Genomic DNA, 25,073 nt, shown 5'->3' on the forward strand with positions numbered 1-25,073 from the left:
ATTTACTGCTTCAAATCATACACTCAGTAGATAACACTAGTACTGAGTGCTCGCTCATTCCTTCAAGAGAATGGGGAAAGAGAAGACAACAAAATTAAAACAGTGACCTTTCACACAGAAAAACATCAGCCGAGAGTGAACAAATTCCCCGCCACTACCATTTTCATTAAAACTATATTTTTGTTCTAACAGAACAATTATTTGTGGGGGTGAAAGGCCCTTCACTATTGCAGAAATATTTGACCTGCATACATACTATTTCTGTCCTCTATGAGCTAGGGAGTTGTGATTCTCATGTCCTCATCAAGTTTCAAAAGTCATATATCATGTTGTTGAATCACTTCTGGAATTACAGTTGTAGGTCCTAGTTAAATAAGATCAGGCTTATTAACATGTTTACCTCTTACCAATAACTGAAACCAGATATAGTCAAGGAAAGGTGGATTTTACCTGCAATTGGCAGTATTGCTACACAAAAAAGTTTCAGAGGAGGTGTATAAAGGTTTATTCTGTCAAAAAAGCTGATATATAGGGATCTGACTGCGAGTGTTTCCCATTCTACATACATATAAGCCTTACAAGTACGGTTTGAAGTTATATGTAGATGCTGAAAGTTAAATTTTTTATTTTCACTTTTATGTTGCCATACAAATGGCAAAATGTAACTTAAAAGCTTTCCAGCCTTCTGAGCTCACAAGTTAAACATAAATATCGATTCACTCGGATACTTGACTGAATCGATTTACTGCTTCAAATCATACACTCAGTAGCTAACACTAGTACTGAGTGCTCGCTCATTCCTTCAAGTGCTTTCCAACTGTTAAAACCTGTTTCTTGTTCTAATGCAAAATGATGACTTAATGGGGAAAGAGAAGACAACAAAATTAAAACAGTGACCTTTCACACAGAAAAAAATCAGCCGAGAGTGAACAAATATAAATATTACACTATAACCTACCTGTAAAAACCACATTATAGTGTAATATTTATGTTTAACTTGTGTGCTCAGAAGAGTGGAAAGTTTTTAAGTTAACTGAGTTGACAATGGAAAGTATGGCTTCTTTCTTAACAAAATATATAAAGTTGATAATGTACTGTCTGCTGTTGCTCAGAGATAGCTGGAAAACAGTGGATTGCTTATTAAAAAGCATACTATTCTACTGGAGAGATCTCATTCAGGTACCAATTTATTTGCACAACTAGCTCCAACATGTGTTTGTGCTGTGAAAAATGTGCAAATGACAAAATCTGTACTCAAAGATTTGACAGCCATGAAACTGAAAGTGAATGAAATTAACTTAAGCATAATAATGATGTGCCAGCTTCAAAATGAAAAGATAAAAGATATTTCTGCTCTACCCATAGGTCATCAAGCATACTGGTAAGGAAGTACTCAAATGATTAACAACTTTGTTTGAACATAGAACTGTGAATGGATTTTTTAAAACCGACACAGGTAGGTTTTATGATGACGATCAGATGGGAAAGAGCTACGAGTGAGAAGGAAGCAACTGTGGCCTTAATTAATTTGCCTGGTGTGAAAATGGGAAACAATGGAAAACCATCTTCAGAGCTGCCAAAAGTAGGATTCGAACCCACTATCTCCTGAATGTCAGCTGATAGCTATGTAACCCAAAACGCGAGGCCACTTGCTCGGTCTGTGAAGTGAAGGAGGAAATTGTACTTCCATTTATCACTACTTGCAATGTCCAATGAATTTGATGGTACAAGTCAGAGCACATGAGTCTATCAGTGACTACAATACAGGCATTTTAAAACTTTTTAGTAGAATGAGTATTCCTCCTTTCAAAACACAGGTTTTTGATTCAGTCTACCAATTTTATGCCAATAATTTCAAGCTATTCATAAAGAGGAGCAGTGCGTCATCCCCTGATGATGTTATCTACCTTGAAAGAGAATACGAATCGACCCTTGCTCAAAATAAAAGTTTATCAACCTCCCCCTGACCCGGGGAATTCCTTCTTCCCTGACATAGATTGCCACCCCATTTCTAGGTCAGTTTCCTTTCTACAACTTTCGACCCCAACTTATTCCAAAAACCTTGACTTACTCCAAAATTTATTTTCACCCCAGCACTTACTCTTCCCTTCATTCACTTCCCCACGTAGACATGATTCGTCAAGATAATTCTGCCTGTAAGTTAAGAGGTTGTGTGGGAATCATGGGAAAATGGGTCATTTCCATTAATGTTGGGAGTTCCTCTTTCATTCTCTAATCCCGGCATTTTTCTTTATATGCTGTAATCTAGTTTGTACTCATACTTTCATAACTAAATATTTTTCTGTTCAAATATTGATTATGATTGTGACAGGCCATTTAAAACATGTTTATATTAGGTCTGGTGTGTCTAAATTCTGATCTTTATTTGTCCAAGTTTACAGTTCTCTTTTTTATTTCCTACTCAGTTAATTCAAAGGCTATGAATACGGGTGGCTGAAGCTGCTAACAAGATGGCTATAACCTATTTCATCAATAAGTTTGCAGCATAACTTGTTGAAAATGTCATACTTGACAACATACTGAGTACATTGTAGGAAGCTAACAGAATTATATTTTCTAGAATGCATCTATTCTACAACAAATAAAATATGCAGATGGAATACAATGAAGCCTTGGATTGTGAACATAATTTGTTCTGTAATTCAAAGCACTCATATATCAAAGCAAATTTTCCCCTAAGAAATCACTGAAACACAGATGATTCATTCTACAGCCCAAAAATATATATTGCTATAAAATGATCCACAACAGAAGCAACTTTCCTACATATTCTAGAGCACGTGAATGTTGCCTAGATACTCTCATGACTCCTTCTGCTGCATCCAGGCCCTTTAGTTCTTTTTTAATATTGTGCAAATAGTTGATGTAAACTTTGTGTAAATTCTTGTGATACTGGGCACAGACATACCTAGTTCATACTTCTTGATTATTTCCTTCTTAACTTTCACTGTAATCATCATCTTCTTCTTAATGCCTTTCTCTTCAACTTTTTTTTTCTTCATGGGGCACATTGTTGTAGTAAAGTTACCAAATAACAGTCACTACACTTGGGCACAAATAACTTTATCTATCAACACACACAATTACAGTGTTATAACCTAGTATACAGTATAGTGCGTATACACTCATATGGATGTTGACTATAGGAGCGAGGCACATTAACTGAACTCAGGCATTGAAGGAGAGTACCACAATCCCACAGCATGAAGGAAAGGGGAGGGGAAAACCAAGTAACTCAGTTGCAGTTACGTGATGCTCAACAGACAGACGAGTACTATTCGTAGTGCAAAACCTCACTCTTTTATCACGTTAGAATTCAATTAAAAATTTTCCTCATTTTGTAAAACTCTCACAGACCAAGTTGCTTGCAATCCAAGGTTTTACTGTATTATGCTTGCAATGCACGTTATATGAAATGAACCACGAAAGCTTTTCATACAGACACATGCTACCAGCATGGATGATAGTGTACTACTTTGTGTATCCAGCAATCTTCTAAAAAAAAAAAGTATTACATGAAGAACATGATCGTGTGAGAATAATGGTGGAAAACACACTGTACTCAACAGGGATAAGTACCACAGGACAGTGAGCTATAATCTTTTATTTGACTTACTTTGTATACATCTATGATGGTGGCTATATCTTTTTTGTTGCTTTGTTTAATGTCTTGCAATGTCCAATGTCCCAAGGTTTCTGATGATGTTTGGAAATGAGAGGACCAAGATTGGAAAGGTATTGGCTATGGCCTTAAGATACAGCCTAATGTGAAAGTGGAAAATCATGGAAAAACATCTTGAGGGCTGCTAACAGTATGTCTTGAACCCACCATCTCCCAAATACAAGCCTTTTTAACTGCACAAACCATACTATGTAATCAGCTTAATCTGTTTATATGACCGTAAGGAACAATTTCAAGATAATTCTGAAGCAAGTGCACGTCTTATGCATTTACAGTATTGTAAAAATTATTATTTTAAAATGTTACAATTTTATAAAAATCTGAAGCAGAGTCGCAATACAAAATAAATATTGATGAAATTGCCTAGTATTCAGTACTGATGGTGTTGATAATTTACTGGCTGCTGCTGTTGTGAGGTGTCAAATTGAACCAAATTTTTAACTAACAGTTACTTACCTTTCAATGATGTCTTTGCTTCATCCCTTCTTGAATTTTCAATAGAATGTGAAGGCTTCTTCTTAAAGTTCATAGGTCGCTGCTCATTTGATAATCCTGTTCGTGAATCACTTTTATAACTTTCACCAGTCCATTTACCACTTCCATGCCTTTCACCATGGTTACTGGTCCATCCTTTATCACCACCTTTCCTTCCCTCACGAGAACTCCATTTTCTGCCACCATCAAATCTTTCTTCTCGAGCGCCGTGCTTTCTATCGCCTCCAGACCATTTTCTGTCCTCACCATCATGTTGACGTGTGAATTTTCTAGGAATTACAACCCTTTCTTCACTTCCAGCCCATTTTTTCTCATAACGCCCCCTTTCTCGCTTGGGAACATCACGCCCACCCCACCTTTTTTCTTTTTCCTTATCTCTGTGTCCATAGTTTTTGTCCTTTTCTTTTAAAATGTCTGGATTCCACATTTTGGAACCAATATTACTTTGTTCATGATCACCCCAACTCTCTTCACTCCTGACATTTTCATCCAAATGATTGTTCTCTTCATTCTTGCCAGGTCCTTTCCACCTGACACCAGGATCTCTTTGCAAAACCTTATTCTTCTCCAGTCGAGTCTCATATTCATTTTCACCATATTTCCTGCAAGCATAAAACAGAGTAAGATTTTAAAACTTATTCATAAACTTTAAATGCAACAAACAATTAAGTTTCTATGATATTCATGCAATCAGAAAGACAAAATTGATAATATATACACTATTTAAAATATATTAGGCCTAAACAGTCTGTTCCAAAAATCTGACCATAGATTATAGGAACTAGCTCTTTATTAGACCAAACACATGAACAAAAGTTCTATCAGTGTGCCACTTAATCAGACCAAACGTCAATCTTAAACTACAGTGGAACCATTGGTTTGAACATGTCTTATGTAGCTTAGTCCAGCAACAGATGTGTCTGTTTCCCGGAAGTCACTCTCAGCAACATACGAAAGAAATGATGATTCACATTAACCATTGGTTTCACTCACCATCTCCACCCATTTCACACCGTCACGATGTATAAAAGTGAGTAATCCTGTGCACAAGCTGTACCTAATGAAATAATAACCAAGAACCCTGAATTCTCTGCAAACGAAATAATTGTATGAATAAAGTTAGCAGCTTCAAGATTCAGAATTACAGAGAATTCTACGAGTTTATACCTCATTAGTGAAAGAAACCAAGATACAGTGGTAGTCAATTATGAAGCAATCCGAGCTGAATGTGTCTGGCCTTCCGAGCTCCAGTTGACAGGCTCAGTCCAGTATTACTTTAAGGTGCTCAAATATGTCAGCCTTGTGTTAGTAGATTTACTGGCACATAAAAGAACTCCTGCAAGACAAAACTGCCACCTTGGCATCTCCAAAAATCATAAAAGTAGTTAGTGGGACATAAAATAAATAACATTATTATCATTTTTAATGGTTATGATATTGGTTATGAAGCAAGAGCTGTTCAGTGTCACTTAACAAACATCACATGAGAGTTCAACAAGTTACGATGGAGTGTCATTGAGGCGTGGGAAGCAGCACAAAGGTAGGCAAGGAGCAGTGAAGGCAACAGTGGAAGTAGTAAACTACACACAGCAAAGATTTAAATCGAGTGTGAGATAGTTGCAAGTTAAATGTTGTTGTTGTTGTTGTTTGAGTCGTCAGTCTATAGACTGCTTGCAGCTGTCCGTGCCACCCTATCCTGTTCTAACCGTTTCATTTCTACATAACTGCTGCAGCTTACATCTGTTCTAATCTGCTTGTCCCCGAGGCGAGTTGGCCGTGCGGTTAGGAGCGCGCAGCTGTGAGCTTGCATCCAGGAGATAGTGGGTTCGAACACCACTGTCGGCAGACCTGAATATGGTTTTCCGTGGTTTCCCATTTTCACACCAGGCAAATGCTGGGACTGTACTTTAAGGCCATGGCCGCTTCCTTCCCATTCCTAGGCCTTTCCTATCCCATCATCACCATAAGACTTACCCGTGTCGGAGTGACGTAAAACAAATAGCAAAAAAAATCTGCTTGTCATAATCATACCTTGGTCTACCCCCACCATTCTTACCACCTACACTTCCCTCAAAAACCAATTGAACAAGTCCTGGGTGTCTTAAGATGTGTCCTATCATTCTATCTCTTCTTCTCATCAAATTTAGCCGAATCGATCTCCCCTCACCAATTTGATTCAGTTCTCTCTTCATTCGTGATTCGATCTACCATCTCGCCTTCAGGATTCTTCTGCAATGCCACATTTCAAAAGCTTCAATTCTCTTTCTTTCTGAGCTAATTATCGTCCATGTTTCACTTCCATACAATGCCACGCTCCAGACAAAAGTCTGCAAAAACATCTTTCTTAAATCATATATCAATGTTCAAAGTGAACAAATATATTTTCTTAAGAAAGGCCTTCCTTGCTTGTGCTAGTCTGCATTTTATGTCCTCCGTACTTCTTCCATCGTTGGTTATTTTACTACCCAAGTAACAATATTCATCTATTCCTTTAAGACTTCATTTTTTCATTTTCAAATCTAATATTACCTGCATCACCTAACCTCCATTACTTTTGTTTTGGACTTATTTATTTTCATCTTGTACTTCTTTTCCAAGGCTCTGTCCGTACCATTCAGCACTTTCTCCTGATCTTTGCAGTTTCAAATAAAATAACAATACCATTGGCAAATCTCAGGGTTTTGATTTCCCCTCCTTGGATTGTAATTCCCTTTCCAAATTTTCTTTGATTTTCTTTACTGCCTGTTCTATATAAACATTGAAAAGGAGGGGGGAGAGAGAAACTGCAGTTCAAACTGTTGAGTTCAAAGCATTAATTAATCAGTAAACTGTTGGTCAACTGAACAGTAAAATTTTCTGGCAGTTAAAAGAGTTACTTTGTATCAGTGAAATGCAGAATGGTACCCAAAAGAAAAGATCTGAGTTCAGCTGAGAAAAGTGCATTATTGAACAAGCTAGTCACGTAACAACAGTCAACATAAGTGGAGAACTTTGCTATAAATAGGTGTTTGTTAACTGGAAAATTTCTTATAGTGGAAGCCATTTCTTTTCATTTTGGACTTAGTTAATCTATAATTGTAACGTTATTCAGTCTGTTGAAACTAATTCAGGATAAATAAAATTAGAAATTAACCAGAAAAGAAAATCTTTAATTACAGATATACCTGAAAAAGATGTCATTTAATTAATATTGGAAAATATGAAATAAAATGATCAAAAAGTAGTTAGAAGGATGTAAAACCTTAAGAGAGATACAGATGTTGATAGCACCAAGAAGTGTAGGTTAGAAATACTATTGAATGTTTTTGGAGAATTCTCTGATGAGACATACAATGTGGATATAATAGGCCTCGTTTTATCATACTGGGACTGATAATACCATTATTTTTCTGTTGAAAATAAAAATCACCACCACTACCATTTAGTGTGCTCTAAAGTAGGGACAAGGTATTTCGACATGTTCAAAGAAACTTATGGATCGCACGACTATGTTATGTTAGGCAAATTGGTCCAGATTTGACAAGAGAAACTATACGTGATTGGAAGAAGTGGAAATGCAGGATAATACAAGAATCTTACATCTTAAGCTTTGTTCCTGCAATACCAATCTAACAATGCATAGTTAAATTCTGTCAACTTGCAAGAATGATTAAGAAATTGGAACAATTAAATACACTGGGGCAGAAGTACGATCATAACGTTTCTGGATGGCTCTACAGCACATCCTTAAGTATGTTACCTTAGTAACAGCTTATTAGAATTTTTGGCATCCAATACAAAACCTTCAACACAATTATTAGATACTGGTGTCAAAAAATATATGAAATTGGTACTGTACAACTCTTGTGGTGTTCACACTGCCAGCTACAGAATGCAATCTACTGATGTCATTGTAAGGGTGACAATTTTACAAGAAATACAGTTTGTACCAGACAAGAGGCATTAAATTGAACCTTTCTAAACTGCTTCAATCATTGTCCCTTCAATGGTTCAGGCAAAGGAAATGTTCAACCTTCATTAAGCGACATTTGCGCAACAATGGTTCTAAAGTGGGTTGTAAATGTGGAGGAGCTCCTGGTCGTGCAGTGTTACAACAAAAACGAAAATATTAAGGCATGTAAAGTTAAAAAAAAAAAAGGAAATTGCAGTAGTCCTATTGAGGCAATGTATATTTGTTATTATTTTATCATGTCTATGACTGTTGCCTGTAATAATCAGTTGTGTGTGTGCTGAATAGCTTATGTACTGATGTGCCTTACTTAGTTTAACTACAACCATCAAACAAGCAACATTTCGCAACATATCAGATCTACAAAGACATTTCAGTTTACACTGGAAACTAACTTGTCATTCACTCCTACTAAAAATGATATACCACATAGAGAGAGAATGTGTGTACTCTCTGGTTGGTTACAATGCTACGGTAATGAGTAGACTGTACAGCCAGCGTCAAAATGCCAAGTGTCAGGTGGCGGTAAATAGCCCCGACCTTCTAAGATGACCAATAACTTCGGGCGGATGTGTTTCTTTAGGCAGGGTGATGGTCCCTTCAGTATAGGAAATTGTGCTGGAACCCATCAAGCAGTGTCCGATCCCAGGTTAGGGGCGGCTGCCAAAGGCACCTGCACTCCACGTTAGGAGCAGCCTGATCACCTGCTGGCAGTAGCCCTGAAATGCTTTAGGGAGGGGTGACCCCATTGTAATAATAGTCTAAAATAAAAGTTGCCACTCTCAAATAAGCCCCAGAAAAGACTAGGGCATCCCCTGGAATCGAGACACAGTTCTTATGCTGAAAAAACTGAGTAGTGGGCAACTAGTAAAAAACATTATGAAGGTGACAATAATCAACCTCCTGTCACTAACTGCAAAGTCAGAAGAGGTGATTAATTTCATGGAGAAAGAAAATATAGTTTAGTTATGTTGGTATAGAGTGAGGTTAAGTTGAGAGGGAAAGGAAAGAAGTTGAGGAAAGGATACGCACTCTACTGGAGTAGAAGACATAAGGCAAAGAATGGAATAGGGATAATAACCAAAAAGATCTCAGATGAGTATGTAAATAAGGTGGACTATATAAGTGATAGAATAATGAAGATACGGTTGGTTCTTTTTGCTACTTGTTTAACGTCACACTAACAAATCAAAGGTTTTCAGCGACAGGGATGGGAAAGGGCTAGGATTGGGCAGGTAGCAACTGTAGCCTTAATTAAAGTAAGCCCTAGAATTTGCCTATGTGAAAATAGGAAACCACGGAAAAACATTTTCAGGGCTGCTGACGGTGGGATTCGAACTCACTATCTTCCGAATGCAAGCTCACAGCTGCTCAACACTAACCACATGACCAACTTGCTCGGATTAAAGATATAGTTAAGGGCAGAGAACGGAGTAAAGGATTTCACCCAAGTGTATGCACCCCAGATTGAATGCAAAGAAGAAGATATGGACAAATTCCTGGAGTCACTGGAGATAAAAAGAATGTGACTCTCATGGGAGGCCTCAGTGCTAAGGTGGGATGCAACAGAAAAGGAATGTAAGAAGTAATTGGACCTTTTGGATATGGAAAGAGGAAAGAAGAGGGAGAGAAGTTTGTGGACTTTTGTGTGAGGAATAGGATAAGTGTGGCCAATACGTGGTTCAAAAAGAACAACAGAAAGATTACAAGATATGGGCAGGGAAACAGAAGGACACAGAGAGAAATTGATTACTTTTTGGTGGAAAGAGTGGTTAGATATAACAACCTTGCCAGAAGTAGCCTTTGATGGAGACCACAGAGTACTGTTAGAAAAAGCTATTTGCTTTACGCCGCACCGACACAGATAGGTCTTATGGCGACGATGGGACAGGAAAGGCCTAGGAGTGGGAAGGAAACGGCCGTGGCCTTAATTAAGGTACAGCCCCAGCATTTGCCTGGTGTGAAAATGGGAAACCATGGAAAACCATCTTCATGGCTGCTGACAGTGGGGTTCAACCCCACTATCTCCTGGATGCAAGCTCACAGCTGCGCGACCCTAACCGCACGGCCAACTCGCCCGGTCCAAAAGAGATAAGAAAATGGAATGATTGCATTGATGAACTCCTGAATGAAAGAAGATGTGTAGACAAGATGATAGAGTTAGTGTGTGAAGAGACAGAATCTGAGCGTGAAATCAAAATGGAAGAGGCAGAAACTGCTGTCGAACGAATGAAAGTGTGAAAAGCAGCAGTGGGAATGGATGAAGTGAGTGTTGAAATGATAAAAGCAGCAGGACCTGTTGGTCTACATTGTCCATATAGGCCATTTAGACGTATTTGGATAGGAAAAACTGTACCAAATGACTGGAGTAAAGGAGACCTATATTTAAGAAGGTAGGACAAGAAAATATGCGATAATTATTTAGGAGTTACACTCGCATCTCAGGTACCAAAATATCTAACAGGGTACTAGAAAAAAAGAATGAGAAGAAAGGGGGAAAATTGCAAGAACAATGTGGCTTTCGAAACGGAAGATCAATGCTAGACCCCACCTTCAATATGAGGCAACTAATGGACAGATATTGGGAATATGGAAGAGATATGGTGATGATATTCCTTGATTTAGAAAAGGCTTATGATTGTGTTATGGAAATTATTGGAGTTGAAAGGATTTGGAAAATATGTACAAGCAATATAAAAAAAATATTACACCAGTGTCCAGACATATGTGGCAAGGACAGAATGGTTTTGGAACGAAAGTGGACTACGACAAGGAAATAGGCACGAATACAATAAAAGTGAGAATTTACACCTGCTTGATACCACATATTTGCTTAAAACACGCTAACTAGTAGTACACGGTTTGTTCCTTAGGAATGTCCTCAGCTACTTTTTCCTTGCATAGGTCTTGAAATTTTTACAAAGAATTATATTCATCATGAAAAACCATCTCAAAATAGTGCCTTAATTATGATTAAAATGAACGCATTCAAAGGTGGGGGGGGGGGGGGATGGGTGGGATGGGGAGGTGAGGGAGTTGAATGGGGAACTGCAGGTTGGATAAAGGAAGATTTATTATATTTATCTTCTAACTTAATTTACTTTTTTTTTTTTTTTTTTTTAAAGTTGCTTTACGATGCACCGACAAAGACGATGGTGATGACAGGACAGAAAAGGGCCAGGAGTGGGAAGGAAGCGGCCGAGGCCTTGATTAAGGTACAGCCCCCAGCATTTGCCTGGTGTGAAAATGGGAAACCACGGAAACCATGGGGTTTGAACCCACTATCTCCCGAATACTGGATACTAGACGCACTTATAAATTCATTTAAAACACTTCCCAATTGCTTAATTAGGTCTTAAAGTTACCATACAACACTTTAGTTCTTTTAAAACTTTATGTTTCTAAGTCATGTAACTATCCTCTTCAAAAACAATTCTTTCATAATCTTGTCATGTTAATGTTATGTCTTGGTATTAGGAATGCTTCCTCAGCTGCTCTTCTTTGTTAAAATAAATTATAACAATTTTGAGATGACAAGATTAAGATTAAGAAACAAAATTCTTAAGAGTACAGTTAAGTGATATACAAACCAAGGTTTAAAAGAACTGAGGACTTCTATGATAAATTTACGACCTAATTAAGCCTTTAGGAAGTGTTTTAAATAAATAATAATAATGTCATTGACTTTACGTCCCACTAAATATTATTGGTTTTCGGAGATGCCGAGGTGCCGGAATTTTGTCCAGCAGAAGTTTTACATGCCGGTAAATCTATCAACACGAGGTTGACGTATTTGAGCACCTTCAAATACCACCAGACTGAGCGAGGATCGAACCTGCCAAGTTGGGGTCAGAAGGCCAGCGCCTCAACCGCCTGAGCCACTGAGTACAGCTGTTTTAGGTTAATTAAGTTAAATATAATAAATCTTAATTTACCTGACCTGCAGTTCCTCATTCAACTCCCTCACCCCCCTCCCCCCGATTTGAATACGTTCAATTAATCACTACTGATCTATATTTAGAGCAGTCGCCCAGGTGGCAGATTCCCTATCTGTTGTTTTCCTAGCCTTTTCTTAAAGGATTGCAAAGAAATTGTAAATTTCTTGAACATGTCCCTTGGTAAATTACTCCAGTCCCTAAATCCTCTTCCTATAAACTAATATTTGCCCCATTTTGTCCTCTTGAATTCCAATTTTATCTTTATATCATGATCTTTCCTACTTTTAAACACAACACTCAAACTTATTCATGAAATGAAATGGCGTATGGCTTTTAGTGCCGGGAGTGTCCGAGGACAAGTTCGGCTCGCCAGGTGCAGGTCTTTTGATTTGACTCCCGTAGGCAACCTGCGCGTCGTGATGAAACTTATTCATCTACTAATGTCATTCAATGCCATCTCTCCACTGACAGCTCAGAACATATCACTTAGTCGAGCAGCTCTTCTTCTTTCTCATAAGTCTTCCCAGCCCAAACTTTGCAACATATTTGTAACGCTACTCTTTTTTCAGAAATCACGAAGAACAAATTGAGCTGCTTTTCTTTGGAACTTTTTCCACTTCTTGAATCAAGTAATCCTGGTAAGGGTCCCAAACACTGAAAGCATACTCTAGTTGGGGTCTTACCGGAGACTTATATGCCCTCTCCTTTACATCCTTACTACAACCCTTAAATACCCTCATAACCATGTGCAGAGATCTGTATTTTTTATTTACAATCCCATTTATGTCATTGCCCCAATGAAGATCTTTCCTTATATTAATACCCATGTACTTACAATGATCCCCAAAAGGAACTTTCACCCCATCAATGAAGTAATTAAAACTGAGAGGACTTTCCTTTTTTGTGAAACTCGCAACCTAACTTTTAACTCCATGTATCACCATATCATTGCCTACTGTCCATCTCACAACATTTTCGAGGTCATTTTGCAGTTACTCACAATCTTGTAACTTATTTATTACTCTATACAGAATAACATCATTTGAAAAAAGCTTTATCTCTGATTCCACTTCTTTACTCATATCATTTATATATACTAGATGCATCAAATATAAACCGGAATTAAAAATTAGCGGCTCCGGTAGCGAACGGAAATGGATGAGGCTTTGATAGAATGTTAGTGGAGATGTCTGGAGTAGGGATCTTGATGTGTCATACACCACAGAGCAGCGCTTGCTTCAGTAGGCCACGAGCGAGCAATAAGTACACACGCCCGTTGCGCAGTGCATCATCATCAAGTTTCTGGCAAAAGAAGGCACGAAAGCTTCCTAACAGTTTGGGGACACAACTCTTTAAGACCCAGGTGTATGAATGACACAAACAATTTTCAGCAGGACGGGAAGAAGTGAAAAATGAGCCCCACCAAAGACGACTGTGGACAAGCATCACTTCAGACAACATTCGTGCTGTATGTGACCTTATTGAAGGAGATCGGGGCATGAACATTTCTGAAATTGCTTCACTTGTAGGAATAACATTTGAAAGTGCTCAAGCCATCAAAAATGATGAACTCGACCTTCAAAATTGTCTGCCTTGTGAGTTCCTCGTCTCCTCACCCAGGAGCAATAAAAATTCCGCCAGGATGTTTCTTGGAGGCATCTGAATCGCTACGAGGAGGAAGGATATAATTTTTTGCGTCGCATTGTGACTACTGATGAAACTTACAGTTATGAATTTCATTGGTTCCGTATTGAAGTGGGATTACAGTAAAATTAAATTCTTTCAAGGTCCACCTATTCAATACAATGACGTTTTATTGTGAATTTAATCACATGTCAAATAGTCAAATGGTACCAGTTTCGGCATCTATGTGCCATCATCAGCCTTGAGTACAAATTAAAACAAGATATATATTCCTAAAACATCTAAAACACATTTTAACTCATTATAAAATAACATACAATTAATGTGGTGATACATGAAATACGATAAAATTATGATACAATTGGTGTGATATAAAATTCTTAAAATTCTGGCTGTTCGTTACATAATTCAGTCTGTGTGCATCCGGGATGAGTGAATTTTTGCAGTTATATGCTGTCTATGTGAATGACATTTGTTCCTTTAGATATTAGGTGGTTCCAGGGAAGTTTACTTTGATCATATAAGATCGTGATGTAATTAGAGATGAATTCCCACTTCAATTTGAACCTTGAGCAGCATAAACGTGTTGTTACACAGACGGAGCCGGACGAAGTATGTCAAAATTGTCTGCCTTGTGAGTTCCTCGTCTCCTCACCCAGGAGCAATAAAAATTCCGCCAGGATGTTTCTCGGAGGCATCTTCGTCCGGCTCCGCCTGTGTAACAACACGTTTACATGCTGCTCAAGGTTCAAATTGAAGTGGGAATTCATCTCTAATTACATCACGATCTTATATGATCAAAGTAAACTTCCCTGGAACCACCTGATATCTAAAGGAACAAATGTAATTCACATAGACAGCATACAACTGCAAAAATTCACTCATCCCGGATGCACACAGACTGAATTATGTAACGAACAGCCAGAATTTTAAGAATTTTATATCACACCAATTGTATCATAATTTTATCGTATTTCATGTATCACCACATTAATTGTATGTTATTTTATAATGAGTTAAAATGTGTTTTAGATGTTTTAGGAATATATATCTCGTTTTAATTTGTACTCAAGGCTGATGATGGCACATAGACGCCGAAACTAGTACCATTTGACTATTTGACATGTGATTAAATTCACAATAAAACGTCATTGTATTGAATAGGTGGACCTTGAAAGAATTTAATTTTACTGTACTGATGAAACTCGCGTTCGTTATTACACCCCGGAGTCGAAACAAGCATGGAGTGGCGGGAACAAAGTTCACCTGGCCCATTCAAGGCCAAAACACACTTTTCTGTGTCCAACAGTTTTTTGGGACTATGCAGCCATTTTGCTTGAGGATTTCTTGCATGAACAAAGGACAGTAAATGCAGCCTATTACTGGTGTCTTTTTGTTGAGACAAAAGCTGGATATCGCAAAAAACACTGCCGGCAAACCGATCCAAGATGTTCTTCTGCATGACAATGCAAGGCCACACAATGCTGTTGTATCATGGGAAAAGCTGGAGGAAATGCACTGGACACCTCTGGAACATCCTCCATACAGTCCAGACTTGTCACCTTGTGACTACCACTTGTCTGGATCACTGAAAGAAGAACTGGGAGGAAAGCGATTTTATGATGATGCAGTGATAGAGGAGTACGTGCGCAACTGGCCGCACGCACGCACGTTCTTCTTTTTTTTGAGGACGGCATAAAAAATTCCCAAATTCAGTGGCCAAAAAGTGTCTCAAATTTGGACCAAAGTCACCTGATAGGGTACATCCCACAAAAAATATAAAAGTTATAAAATATATCAAAGACTGAACCACCCATCAATAATCAACTAAAAAACATAGGGGGATTAAAAAAATTATCATAAATATAAATTTTAACATTGTAATACTCTAAATGTTTGAAAAAAATCATTACGAGACTATGTAGAAAAATGAGGTGCTTCTTGTGTAATTGTTGGTGGATTCAATAAAATTGTAAAAAATAATTCCAGTTTATACTTGATTCACATAGTATAAAAAAGCATAAAGGTTCAATAATGCTGCCTTGAGGAATTCCCTTCTTAATTATTACACGGTCAGATAACGCTTTGCCTACTCTAATTCTCTGAGATATATTTTCTAGAAATATAGCCACCCATTCAGTCACACTTTTGTCTAGTACAATTGCACTCGTCTCCCATGATCTACCCTATCAAATGCCTTAAAAAGGTAAATCGCGATACAGTCCATTTGACCTCCTGAATCCAAGATATCTGCTATATATTGCTAGAACCCTACAAGTTGAGCTTCAGTGGAATAACCTTTCCTAAATCCGAACTGCCTTCTATCAAACCACTTATTAATTTTGCAAACATGTCTAACACAAAAAATGCTTTTCTAAATCTTACATGCAATGCATGTCAAACTGACTGGCCTGTAATTTTCAGCTTTATGTCTATCACCCTTTACTTCATACATAGGGGCTACTATAACAACTCTCCATTCATTTGGTAGAGCTCCTTTATGCAAGCAATAATCAAATAAGTACTTCAGATATGGTACTATATCCCAACCCATTGTCTTTAGTATATCCCTTGAAATCTTATCAATTCCAGCTGCTTTTCTCATTTTCAACTTTTGTATCTTATTGTAAATGCAGTTGTCATCATAGGTAAATTTTAATACTTCTTTAGTATTAATTACGTCCTATATCTGGACATCATCCTTGTAACCAACAATCTTTAAATACTGCTGACTGAATAATTCTGCCTTTTGAAGGTCCTCGCACGCACACGCACACGCACACGCACACGCACACGCACACGCACACACCCCCCTTGTTCAGTAATGGCCAGGTTGAGTGGCGCTGGCCTTCTGACCCTAACTTGGCAGGTTCCAAGATGCTCAAATATGTCAGCTTCATGTCGGCAGATTTACTGGCACGTAAAGGAATTCCTGCGGGACTAAAGTCCCGTACCTTGGCATCCCTGAAAACCGTAAAAGTAGTTAGTGGGACGTAAAGCAAATAACACTATAATTATTGTTCCTAAATGATACCAGGAATGTCTTTCTTGGAACCAGTTTCTGCCTTATAGTACCTATACATGTTTTTAAGTCATCAGTCCATAGACTGGTTTGATGCAGATCTCCATGCCACCCTATCCTGTACTAACCTTTTCATTTCTACGTAACTGTTGCATCCTACACCTGCTCTAATCTGCTTGTCATATTCATACCTTGGTCTACCCCTACCGTTCTTACCACCTACACTTCCTTCAAAAACCAACTGAACAAGTCCTGGGTGTCTTAAGATGTGTCCAATCATTCTATCTCTTCTTCTCATCAAATTTAGCCATATCGATCTCCTCTCGCCAATTCAATTCAGTATCTCTTCATTTGTGATTCGATCTATCCATCTCACCTTCAGCATTCTTCTGTAACACCACATTTCAAGAGCTTCTATTCTTTTCCTTTCTGAGCCAGTTATTGTCCATGTTTCACTTCCATACAATGCCACGCTCCACACAAAAGTCTTCAAAAACATCTTTCTAATTCCTATATCAATGTTTGAAGTGAGCAAATTTCTTTTCTTAAGAAAGCTCTTCCTTGCTTGTGCTAATCTGCATTTTATGTCCTCCTTACTTCTGCCATCGTTAGTTATTTTACTACCTAAGTAACAATATTCATCTACATCCTTTAAGACTTCATTTCCTAATTTAATATTTCCTGCATCACCTGCCTTCGTTCGACTGCACTCCATTACTTTTGTTTTGGACTTATTTATTTTCATCTTGTACTCCTTACCCAAGACTTCATCCATACCATTCAGCAGCTTCTCGAGATCTTCTGCAGTCTCAGATAAAATAACAATATCATCGGCAAATCTCAAGGTTTTGATTTCCTCTCCTTGGATTGTGACTCCCTTTCCAAATTCCTCTTTGATTTCCTTTACTGCCTGTTCTATGTAAACATTGAAAAGGAGGGAGAACAAACTGCAGCCTTGCCTCACTCCTTTCTGGATTGCTGCTTCTTTTTCAAAGTCCTCGATTCTTATCACTGCAGACTAATTTTTATACAGATTGTAGATAATTCTTTGTTCTCGGTATCTGATCCCCCATCACCTTCAGAATCTTAAATAGCTTGGTCCAATCAACATTTTCAAATGCCTTTTCTGATCTACGAATGCCATGTACGTGGGCTTGTCCTTCTTGATTCGATCCTCTAAGATCAGACATAAAGTCACGATTGCTTCACGTGTTCTTACATTTCTTCTGAAGCCTACCCTTCCATTTTTCACTGAAATCCGTATGACTGCCAATTATGCTTACCATCATGTTACCCTTAGCTGACTTCTTTCCTAGATTCAATTTCCTACTAAGTTCCTTCAATTTCTCCTTACTTCTACATCCATTTCTAACTCTATTTCTTTCCAACCTGCACCTCCTTCTCCGTCTCTTTACTTCTCCGTTAAAATCTAGTGCGTGTTTATCATTCATTACCATCTTTAAATGTACAAACATGTTTTCATATTCCTCAAAAATTACTTGAACCTTTCAAGTGGTACATTTCTTGCGAGTAGCTACTAACACAGTGGCACATTTTCCACAAGGTACTGGGAAATAACATACAGTGAGATACTCTTGTGTAGTATAGTATACTTATCAGGTTCAAAGAGTACAGAATATGTATAAAGCTGTCAGAAATGATCACAGTACGAAGGGCAAGGTGTATGGCTTGCTGAGGAAAGCAAAGGGGAACTTAGAGTGAGATACTTTTAATTGGTCAGGTATTTTCATCAGGTTTAAAAAAAAACAAAGAATCACTAACAAGCTATCAAAATGATTACAGTGCCAAGGGCAAGGAAAGAGAATCTGTCCCAGTAAGGAAAGCAGCGGGAAACAACTTTCGATCCATATGGTAAATTTTTTAGAGAGTCATCAAACTAGGTGCCTTTTCCTATATACACCAAGAAATTCCACACATAACCAGACTTAGATTCACACAGTTCAAATGATTTGATACCGAATTTTGAGTGCTTGTACGGTATGACACGACAAACATACCTTCCACAATATAAGAGAATCATCTAAAGACACATCGCTTTCCGGTGTATACATACTTTGGAATTTGCTATTCAAGTGGTCCAGAATTGGTTTCAATTTGTAGAGTTACTTCGGACTAAGTGTGGCTTCATCGCATGCTTTGTTATCGACAAAGTGTAAGAATTTGAGAAGGAGATAAAATGTTCTTTCAGAGAACAGCTCCAAAAGTATTGGAGTCTCTAATATCTGTCTACGAGAAAAGTAGCTCTTGTTGTCAGGTAAGAGAGAGAATGCAAGGAAAGTCATATCATCATCTTTATTCGTGTCAGTTCACTGATTCACTCTCGAATATATTTTCAAGTTCAGTGTGCTTTCTAAAAACTGTTGTGCATACCGGTTGGTTTCCCTACTTATTAGTTACGCTAATTCAGGAGTGATAAATAATTGAACGCATTCTTGCAGATTATTTATGTCTTCAATTTGTACATTTAGTCCAGGTTGCACCGTAAATGTAAATCTTGGCCATTCAGATCCTACCTTTGTCCATACACTATCAAATTAGAACCATGAGGCTACTCGTAATTAGTACCATCATCATGCAGGGAACACCATGGGTCACTTTTACTTGCGCGTAGTACCACTATGTTAGGTACAAAATAGGTTTGTGATTAGTAGCGACAGTGCGTGCTCAGGATGCATTTTACAGTACCTGTGATTTGTACCCCTATATGGGCAACACCATGGTTCAGCCTTGCCTATGCTTAGTACCCACTATGTGCGGAACAGCACATAATATGCGGGTTTCTGTGGTTAGTCCACTTATGTGAGGAACACCATAGGTTTGCATTGCCTGTAAATAGCGCCGCAGTGTGCAAAACACCATAGGTCTGTGTTACATGTGCAAATTTTATTACCTGTGAGTAGTACCGTAATATGTGGAATACTGCGAGTCTATGGTACTTTTGATTAGTACCACAACATGACAAATACCATGGTTCTCTTTTCCTAGTGATAAGTACCATTATGAGGGGCCGATGACCTGGATTTTGGACCCATTTTGACTACAAGCATCATCGATTCAGTAGTGTGCTTTAGAAGCAGTCCCATGGTCGGTAATACTATTGTTTTTTAAGCTAATTTCTGGGAATGTGGGGCATTGCGGGTCAGATCCACTGGTTGTTTTAACTTCATATCTATCCATTCATTCTTCGTCCTCATGTTTTCGAATTCTGATCAGTGGAGAATTATGGATTTTTAAAATGTCATAACATTTCATCTCATTTCATACCATTAGGGGCCGATGACTGAGATGTTAGGCCCCTTTAAACAACAAGCATCACCACCATCGTCACACACTGTAAGATCCAGAATAACACTAGGTAAGATGAGAACTATGGAGGACCTTCCTTCCAATTGTAACTATGTAATAAGCACTCTAGAATTTACTAGACAATATGCTGAGACATATCCTTCCAGAAGCCTGGCCAGGCGATATATAAGGAAGCAGTCTTGATGGTGGAGTGGAGTTATTGGTTAGCTGGAGTTGTTTTTGTGAACACGTGTTGTGTTTAAGCCGACATGCTAATGTAAGCAGTCAACTGTTTCAAGGTTACAATCTCCATGTGCTTCGTGATAGGCAGTTGTTAAAGATGGTGGTTTGTTGATGTGCGTGGTTTGTTTGTGACGACAGTTGGTTAGGTATGTGTGATTATTGTGTAAATAATTAACTGTAAAGAAAAATCAGTGTACGCAAGTTGACAGCATTCTGTGTGCATCTTTGAGAATACAACATTGGCAATCGTGGACAGGACGTAAGAATTTATGAGTGAATACGACTGTAGTGCGAAATAGAACAAAATGCAAGTGATACTAGAAAAGATGTCCGTTCAACAACTCAAAGAGGAACTCACAAAGAGAAATCTTCCGACGAACAGCAAGAAGAAATCGCTGCAGACACGGTTACGGGAAGATCTCTTCGAAAAAGGAGAAGATCCCGAAAAGTTTTTCATCGAGGCGGACGAAGATTTGCAGTCAGAAAATAAGGTAAATATTCCCAAAATATGTTGTAATTTAATGACCATGATGCAGGCACTCGATGACAAAATCTCAGATGTTGATTCACGAGTTAATTCCAACTTCAAGGGCCAAATTTTGAAAGTAAATGACAACATTCAGAAAAAATTTCAGACGTCAATTCCACCCTAATAGAAAAGATTGCAGACCAAAAGTTTCGAAAGTAAATGACAAAATTTCAGATGAAATTTTTCAAGCTAATATAGTTTTAACCAGACACATAGCACAAGTGTACATGCAGGTTTACAAAGTTGAACAGGGCCTAGAATTGAAAACTTCAACTGTAGATGACAAAATTTCATTGCAAATTAGCAAAGTCACCAATCAATTAACACAGCAGATACCGGACATCAGGTCAAACCTGGGGCAGGTTGAACAGATCGATAGTTTGGTAAGCCAGCTGGAAGGGGATATCTCGAACCTCAGGGAAGAGGTGGAAATCCAGGTTTCTGGCATAAAGCAACAGGTTGAGGGGAGAATTTCTACCGTCGAGGGAAATCTTGGGAGCCGTATTTCTGCTGTTGAAGGAAGGTTAGAAAACCAGTTTTTGACCATCAAGGGAGATATGCAGAATATAAGGGAAAGCATCCTTCACGCAGTAGAAGATAGATTAACTCAAACATGACGTATTGCCACACCTCTAACACCCCTCAAACCTAACCGGCAATACAGGACACCCAGACCCAAAGGTGATTACAGAGCCTTGCGGAACACCACGGGCGACTGGAAAAGAACCCGACTAGCTTCGTCGAGGGATCAGTCAGTCTATTAGGAAGTACTAATCAATAAGAGGACATATTTGTGCAACTCCTCACACCACGATTAAAGGGGCAAGCCGCTACTTGGTGGAATAACATGAAGGGCTTAAATTTAAACTCAACGGACTTCAAGAGGAAATTCCTCACAACGTTTTATTCCGAAGGGGAGAAGTGCTCCGTGAAAAGGAAGCTACTGACTGAGGCACAACCCACTGGTATGAGAGCTAACGCCTTCGTCCTACAGAAGTACCAGCTCTTCAAGCGTCTGCACCCGGAAGAAAGCAAGAACGAGATCTTACCAGACATCACAGAGCTGTTCCACGATAAGATTCGACCCCTAGTGAAAGTATCTCAACTGAGATCCTTTGATGATCTACATATAATCATCACCCAGTTGAAGGAGGAACACAAGAACAAAGCTATGGAAGAGACCAGCGCAGTTAGGAAGTGCTACCAGTGTGGAAGAACAGGACACCTGAAGAACAAATACCCAGCCTTGACGTTGGAAAACTAGGTCAGGCCCATTCCGGATTGAGGGGGGATGAGACAGGAAACAGGAATGCGCCTCAAGACACAACAAATAAGCAACCCTGGTCAAGTAGGAGAGGGATTGGTCAGATTGTGAGTAGAACAGGCCAACCCCGCTCAGCTATCATCTTAAGGATAGGCAATGAGAATTTTTCAGACATACTCGACAGCCAAGCAAGCCATTCATTTGTCAATGGAACTATTGCCAGATTACTGCCGCCTATGAAGCCTCACCATCTCAGAAGGGTAGTGGGAGCAGCGGATGGGGTAACCTATTCCATCCAAGGACAGACTTACCTAACCGCTAAATGCATGGACCTGCCTATTGTAATTATGTTGCAGTGATTCCGAACCTGACATCATATTAGGTCATGACTTTCTGGAGGAATACAATGTGGTCCTAGACTAAGCAGCTCATGAAGTCTTTTTGGGAACAGACAGAAGTCTGAGGGTCACCTGGCACGATGGAAATCTCCGGACTCTGAAGGATGCGGAAGTCGATGTAGACCTGGGAGATATCCAATTAATGCATCTTCAACCAAGTGAAGAAGAGGAGTTGAGACGCGTCTTAAAGCACTTTCCGGAAGTCAACACCAATAAAATAGGATGGACTACCACACTAACACCATTGAATACAGCACTTCCTCACCCACCAAGCAACGTACATATCCAATCAATCCGGATAAGCGCAACTTTGGCATTCAGAAGATTCAAGAGATGGAAGGGCAAGATCTCATCGAACCCTCTACATCCTGTTGCGCTTCACCTCTCGTCCTACCGAAAAAGAAGAATGGGGAGTATCGACTGTGTGTGGACTTCCGCAAGTTGAACGACAAAACCGTTAGTGAAGCCTACCCCAAGCCTGACCTGAAAGACTTGCTGAAACGAGTGGGTCTAGGATTTTCAGCACGCTGGATCTCAACTCCGGATACTGGCAAGTGGAGGTCAAGGAAAGTTCTAGACCAATGACCGCCTTCATGACACCGAGGGAATTGTACCAGTTTACAGTAATGTCTTTTGGATTGAAGAATGCTCCTGCCACCTTCATGCGACCGATGGATAAGGTAATGTCACGATCTGGTGAAGATTTCTGCCAAGTGTATCTCGATGACATTTTAATTCACAGGAAGAATTTTCAAGAACACCTTGTACATCTGAGAAAAGTATTGGAACGACTTAAGATTCATGGACTGACTTGCCAACTGGAGAAGTGCCACTTCGCCCAGCCCCGCGTAGAATATCTTGGCCATGTCCTAACATCTGAAGGCTTAGAAACGCAACAAGAGAAGAATCGAGCTATTGCAGAAGCTGAACGCCCGCAGACCATTCAACAAGTACGTCAGTTCCTTGGCTTGTGTGGATGGTACAGCAGTTTCGTGCCACATTTTGAAGAGAAGACAATACCACTCACTGATCTACTCCATATCAACCGCCTGTTCCGATGGACCAGAAAGGAAGAGGCAGGATTCCAAGACATTAAGGCTGCGATATGCAATGCTCCCGGTCTAGCCCATCCCTACACTCAACGGAAGATGTGCCTGCAGACGGACGCCAGCGACACCAGCTTAGAAGCAGTGTTATTCCAAGAGAGGAGTGACAGTGGAAGGGACATCATCGAGTATGCCAGCAGAAAGCTATCTCCCACCGAACAATACTGCTGCACTGCCGAGAAGGAAGCCTTAGCCATGGTGTGGGCCATGGGCAAATTCAGAGGGTACTTGCAGGGAAGGAAGTTCCAGCTCTACACCGATAATGCTGCTCTCAAATGGTTGAACTTCGTCTCTGGCTCAAAATCTAAATTGATGCGATGGGCTCTGTTAATCACAGATTTTGATTTCGATGTGTGTCACGTCCCAGGACTGATGAACATAGGAGCAGACAGTTTATGTAGGCACCCACCAATGGAACCTGAAGTGACGAGCACCACTGTCGAGGGTGAGTTCCCAAGAAAACACCAGAGTGAGCCTAAGGAACCTGCCCTTATGACCATCAAGAAAGAACTTGATCTGTGAGTAATCAAACAGTGACACGAACAAGACAAGCCCTGTAGGACCATGACGCAGTGGATTAGGAGACAGAACGATAGCTGACTCGTTCCAAGGAAATTAAAGATGTGCTACAAGAACTTCCGGGTTGACGGAGGACTGTTAATATACAGTTCGCACCTCTCCGTCGTGCCTGCAGTAGTGGTGATCCCTAGACAGCACACGATGGACATCCTTGAGAAGTTCCATGACATCACTGAACTCCGATATCCAGGAGGTGAAGAGACATACCAGTCTATCCGATGAAAATTCTTCTGGGTCAACATGCGGAAAGACATCCTAGACTATGTGAAAGGGTGCTACAAAAAGGCGAGCAGCCGGAAGGCAGATTCCAGTCAACGAGGAAGACTGCTGCAACACCTGTGGGAGGTCATAGCCCTGGACTTGATGTGTCCTTACCCTAGAACACCTCAGGGTATAACAGGACTAGTAGTAATCACTGACCTCTTCACAAGATGGATTGAGGCCTTTTCGATACGAGAAGCCACGACGGGATGCATCACCAGCCTTCTACAAGATGAGGTATTCAGCCGCTACTGTTATCAATGGTGCATTCAGCCAGACAACGGGAGTCAGTTCTCTCAAGGAAGTAGCAGCAAATGATGACAGAATGCGGTGTGGAGCACTGGACCACCATCATCCACAACCCAACGGCCAATCCAACGGAACGACAAAACCAGGAGCCAAAAAGGATGCTACGGGTCCACCTAAAAGACAAAGAACATCGACTGTGGGACCACCAGATATCACAATCACTCTTTGCCCTGCAACGACGATCAACCGTATCACTGGCTATTCCCCAGCGAAGCTGTTCCTTGGTCGACAGCTATACGGCACCGGGGATTGGGAGATTCGTCCACCATCCACTTCTGGTCAAGAAGATGCAGCTGCTTCCCTAACAGAGCGGCAGTAGCAGCAGGA

The 25,073-nt window shown here is 39.6% G+C and overlaps 1 protein-coding gene across 2 annotated transcripts in view; it reads right to left on the reverse strand.

The window, feature by feature from the left end:
* LOC136864642 (maternal protein tudor) overlaps positions 1–25,073 on the reverse strand; it is a 356,675-nt gene that overhangs the window by 208,140 nt on the left and 123,462 nt on the right. For both annotated transcript variants that reach the window (XM_067141905.2, XM_067141906.2), the window contains one exon: positions 4,160–4,800. In XM_067141905.2, the coding sequence (XP_066998006.2) occupies positions 4,160–4,800 (641 nt within the window). The remainder of the gene's footprint in view (positions 1–4,159; positions 4,801–25,073) is intronic.

This window comes from Anabrus simplex, chromosome 2 (assembly GCF_040414725.1).
Source record: "Anabrus simplex isolate iqAnaSimp1 chromosome 2, ASM4041472v1, whole genome shotgun sequence".
Classification (NCBI taxonomy): domain Eukaryota; kingdom Metazoa; phylum Arthropoda; class Insecta; order Orthoptera; family Tettigoniidae; genus Anabrus; species Anabrus simplex.